The 4,836-nt window shown below is 46.2% G+C and overlaps 1 protein-coding gene across 1 annotated transcript; it reads right to left on the bottom strand.

Annotated features, from left to right (window-relative positions):
- Nucleotides 1-1,395: 1,395 nt before the first annotated feature.
- Nucleotides 1,396-2,334, bottom strand: LOC142829882 (olfactory receptor 52D1-like). The gene has a single exon (XM_075932025.1). The coding sequence runs from the start codon at nt 2,332-2,334 to the stop codon at nt 1,396-1,398; it is 939 nt and encodes a 312-aa protein (XP_075788140.1).
- Between the last annotated feature and the right edge of the window lie 2,502 nt (nt 2,335-4,836).

Genomic DNA, 4,836 nt, shown 5'->3' on the forward strand with positions numbered 1-4,836 from the left:
TTAAGTCTGGATGCGTTAGTTTGAATTAGCTTAGTTCGAATTAACTAAGTTAGTTCGAATTAGCGCTATAGTGTGGACATACCCAGAGTGAGTAAAGGCTGGGGACAACAAGAGATGGAGAGGAGAGGAACAGAGAGGATGGGGTCTCAAGGAAGGGGTGGGGTCTTGGGGAAGGGATGGGGTAGATTTTGGCTTGCCCTGACATTTAAAAGTGATCTTGGGTGTAAAAAGATTGCGGACCACTGGCCTAGTGAGTGAAACACACTTTTTAAAAATAACACATTGGTGTATAGATCAGGTACCCAATGAGAGCTTGTGTTACACACCTAGTGAAGGGTTTTTTTTTTAAATGTGACAATTCCCAGCAGGAGCTTGTGCACAGTAGCAACAAAGTGAAAAAAATCCCGTGGGTGGTACTTGTTACATGAATGATGCTTGGGAGATGTTGTAAACAAAATGGTGATTAACACCATTAAAAAAATTTTAAATTGGAACACTGGCTACGTCTACACTGGCATGATTTTCCGGAAATGCTTAAAACGAAACAGTTTTCTGTTATAAGTATTTCCAGAAAAAGAGCGTCTATATTGGCAGGATGCTTTTCCGGAAAAGCCCTTTTTCCGGAAAAGCATCCGTGGCCAGTGTAGACGCGCTTTTCCGGAAAAAAGCCCCGATCGCCATTTTCGCGATCGGGGCTTTTTTGCGGAAAAGACTACTGTGCTGTCTACACTGGCCCTTTTCCAGAACAATTTTCCGGAAAAAGGACTTTTGCCCGAGTGGGAGCAGCATAGTTTTTCCGGAAAAGCAGCTGATTTCTTACAGTAATTTCTTACTGATTTCGTCAGTGCTTTTCTGGAAATTCAAGGGGCCAGTGTAGACAGCTCACAGCTTATTTCGGAAAAGCGGCTGATTTTCCGGAATAAGTGGCCCAGTGTAGACACAGCCAAAATGTAGGTTGAACAACAATAATAGAATTGTGCTATTTTGTATAAGAATGCATTCACAGACATTACTCCGTGTATCAGTTTGGTTTGGAATTAGTTTGTGGCTGTGTGTCTCCAAAAAGGAACGTTTCTATTCGACGAGGTGTACCGGTAGTTCAGAATAGGAAGCCTAGTCCGAACTACCTAGTTCGAGCCCCGTGTAGCCGCACTGCACGGGGTTCGAACCAGCGGGGTTTTAAAAATGGCGGCTCCCCGCTTATGCAAATGAAGCCCGGGAAATTCAAATCCCGGGCTTCATTTGCAAGTGTGGTATGCCTACATTACCCTCCTAGTTTGAACTAGGAGGGTAGTGTAGAAATACCCTGTCAAACTGGGACAGAGCAATCTGGAGTAATGAGGAGGTAACTGTTCCCCTCTTTCGACATAATTTGAATCCAAAGGCCCAATGGGATCACATTCTGCAGATGTTTTTCCTCATTTTGTCACGGAGCTCTTGGGCTTTGACCCCATAAATGATGGGGTTGAGCATGGGAGGGACAAGGACATAGACGTTGACCAAGATGATGTGAACGTGGGGAGCGATGTCCTGACCAAACCGATGTGTCAGGTTGGAGAAGAGGTAGGGAGTATAAGACATCAGCATAACACCAATGTGGGCTGTGCAGGTGTTGAGGGCTTTCAGGTGGGCTTTCCTGGAAGAGATACCAAAAATGACCCTGATGATCAGACAGTAGGACAGGGCAATGAGCAACAGGTCTATCCCAGTAAGGACAAGCCCCATCACCAAGCCATAGAGCCTGAGGAATGTGAGGTCCCCACATGAAATCTTTGCCACAGCCATACCCTCACAGTACGTGTGAGGGATGATACGGTTGTCACAGAACGGCAGCCGGCTCAGCACCAGGGGCACAGGCAGCACATAGACAATCCCTCTTATTAAACTGACCAGCCCTAGCTTAGCTATCCGTGCATTGCTGAGGATGGTGGCGTATCTCAGAGGGTTACATATGGCAACGTAGCGATCGAAGGCCATTGCCACCAGGACGGCTGAGTGCGTCGCAGAAACCACGCCAAGGAAGGCAGTTTGTGTGAGGCAGCCACTCAGAGTGATACCTTTCAAATTGAACCAAAATATACATAGGGCCTTTGGCACAACGCAGGTAGAGATGCCGAGGTCTGTGAGCACCAGCATGCAGAGCAGCAGGTACATCGGCTGGTGCAGGGTCTGCTCTTTGCCTACAACAAACAGAACAGAGAAATTTCCGAAGAGGCTGATGATGTAGCAAGTAGCGAAAGGGATGGAAATCCAGGCATGAGCATCTTCCAGGCCAGGGATGCCTGTTAGCACGAATGTTGACATGTCAGAGGGGGTGAGGTTGAAACCTGCCATCAGGTACTCAATGTGTCAGTAGAGCTGAGAAATGCACAAGGTGCCTGTCAGGAAACAGAAGCACAGTGGAGGGAGGGTGTTATCTTTTTTTTACAAATAGACAGTAAATATTTTATCGGCATTACCAATATTACAAGAAGTGAGTAGTGAAGTGGCAACATTTACAGGTGGCACCAGATTTTTCAGATCAAATTCTGGTACATAAGAAAGAGAAGGTAACCTAGGCAGGTTAATCGGCAACATGATGGCAGATGAAATTTCATATTTACAGCTGCAGTGTGACAGCCCTTTAGATAGAAAAGCTTGAAACCCTCAAAGGCCCAGCAAGGTTTTCATTGAATGGTGTTGACTCAGGACAGAGATCTGGGCATTATGACCCACCGCTCTAGGAAACCCTGCTCACAGGTTTTGTCATGACATATTCTAAGCAAAAACTTGAGCAGTGGGAGGGGGAATCATACAGAAAACGCAGTCCCAAGAGCACGTTTCACCCGGAGTCCAAGGTAGGGACCTGTTGAAGCAAAGGCTTCCCTCTGTTTTGGCAGCTAACAAACAGCTTTTTTGATCAATAAAGCACAAAGTGAGCCAAACGTGACCCCATTAGAGCCGGGCCCAGTAAGGCTGTTCAGCACAATCAATCCTAGTATTTTATACCCTTAACCAAACAAGTCTGACGTCAGGGCAAGAAACGAAAGTCAACTTCAAAGAGGAATTATTATCAGCAAAGAAAGAAACACGTTTTAGGGAGTAAGGGCTTCACTTTAAAATAGTTCATAAACACATTCCAACAGCGCATTCTTCTGGCTTCTCCCCACCTCGATGAAGGCCAGTTCACTCCCTCCAGTATACGTGCAGACACAAGAAACTGAAATGGCTTTTGTTATACAGAATGGCTTCTAGCTAAATATGAAATGTTTTCCACAGGACCCAGCTGAGACAGATTTCTCATAGAACTGTAGAATCCTATGGCTGGAAGAGACCTCATGGGTCATCGAGTCCAGCCCTCTGCTCAAAGGAGGACTAATCCCAACTCAATCATCCCAGCCTGGGCTTTGTCAAGCCAGGACTTTAAAACTTCTAGGGATGGAGATTCCACCACCTCCCTAGGGAACCCATTCCAGTGCTTCCCCACCCTCCTAGTGAAATAATCCACCATAATTCTCATCCTGGACCACTCCACTCAAGAGATCTACTTCCTGGACACGTCAGTAGTATTAAGTGATGGCAACTTTTCCACCACCTTATTCCTGGAACCTATGAATCTTTCCACTTACCTACATGCCTCTGGCTTCCATCCACCACACATCAGCCAATCAATTGTTTACAGACAGGCCCTAAGAGAAACCATATTTGCTCCAGTCCCACTGGCAGACACAAACACCGACAGGAACTCTGTCGGGCATTCCCAAAACAGAAATACCCACCGGGGAAGTGAAAAAACACATCGACAGTGTGAAACGAGGCATCTGCTTCTTCAAGACAGGCCCAACAAACAAATTAATGGAACACCACTGTGCATCACCTACAGCCGCCAACTTAAACCCCTCCAGAGCACCTCGGACAATGTACAAGATATCCTGGAAGTTGGTCCCTCACTCCCACAGGCCTGAGAGGACAGGCAAGTCCTCACCTAGGGTGTGTCTAGACTACAGAGTTTTGTCGACAACAGTGGACTTTTGTCGACAAAACTATACCTGCATCTACACTACCGCTGAGTTCTGTCAACATAACGTTGACAGAACTCAGCAGTTTTGTCGACGCTGGTAAACCTCGTTTTACGAGGCATAACGCCTTCTGTCGACAGAGTTCTGTCGACAGAAGGTGTTATTGCCTGTAAACTGTCCTTGCGTCTACACTGCCATGTCGACAAAGCGGCTTGCTTTTTCGACAGAACTGAATGTAGTGTAGACGCTCTTTGTCGACAGAAGCTTTGTCGACAGTATCTGTCGACAAAACTTCTGTCGACAAAACTTTGTAGTCTAGACGTACCCCTACAGATAACCCCGCAACCTGAAACAAATTATTTCCAGCAACCACATAGCACAACTCCATCAGACTCACCCAGCAACTCACCCCTGCAACGAACCTCGCTGCTGACTCTGTCCACACATTTACACAAGTGACACCATCACAGGACCTAACCACATGTGATCTATGCCAGCAAGTAACGTCAATGCCCCTCTGCCACGGATATTGGCCAAACTGAACAGTCTCTGCAACAAAAGTAAATGGACATGAGTCAGACATCAGAAATGCTAACACACAGAACCCTGCAGAGGAACTTTTTAACCTGCCTAGGCACGCATTAATGGATTTAAAAGTGGCCATCCTCTTACAAAGCAATTTCAGGAACCAGCTAGGAAGAAAAAATGTGCATCTGGCTTTCATAGGTAAATTTCACACATTTAGTCAGGGTTTGAATGGAGACATTGCTTGGATTGCCCCTTATAGTCATCGCCCAAATGACACCAAAGGCTAAATATCGCACCCTTGTAGCCCATT

The sequence above is a fragment of the Pelodiscus sinensis genome, chromosome 1 (genome assembly GCF_049634645.1).
Source record: "Pelodiscus sinensis isolate JC-2024 chromosome 1, ASM4963464v1, whole genome shotgun sequence".
Taxonomy (NCBI): domain Eukaryota; kingdom Metazoa; phylum Chordata; order Testudines; family Trionychidae; genus Pelodiscus; species Pelodiscus sinensis.

Bases quoted from the DNA above. Each gene is read 5' to 3' on its own strand.
- LOC142829882 (XM_075932025.1), bottom strand. From the start codon at position 2,334: ATGGCAGGTTTCAACCTCACCCCCTCTGACATGTCAACATTCGTGCTA.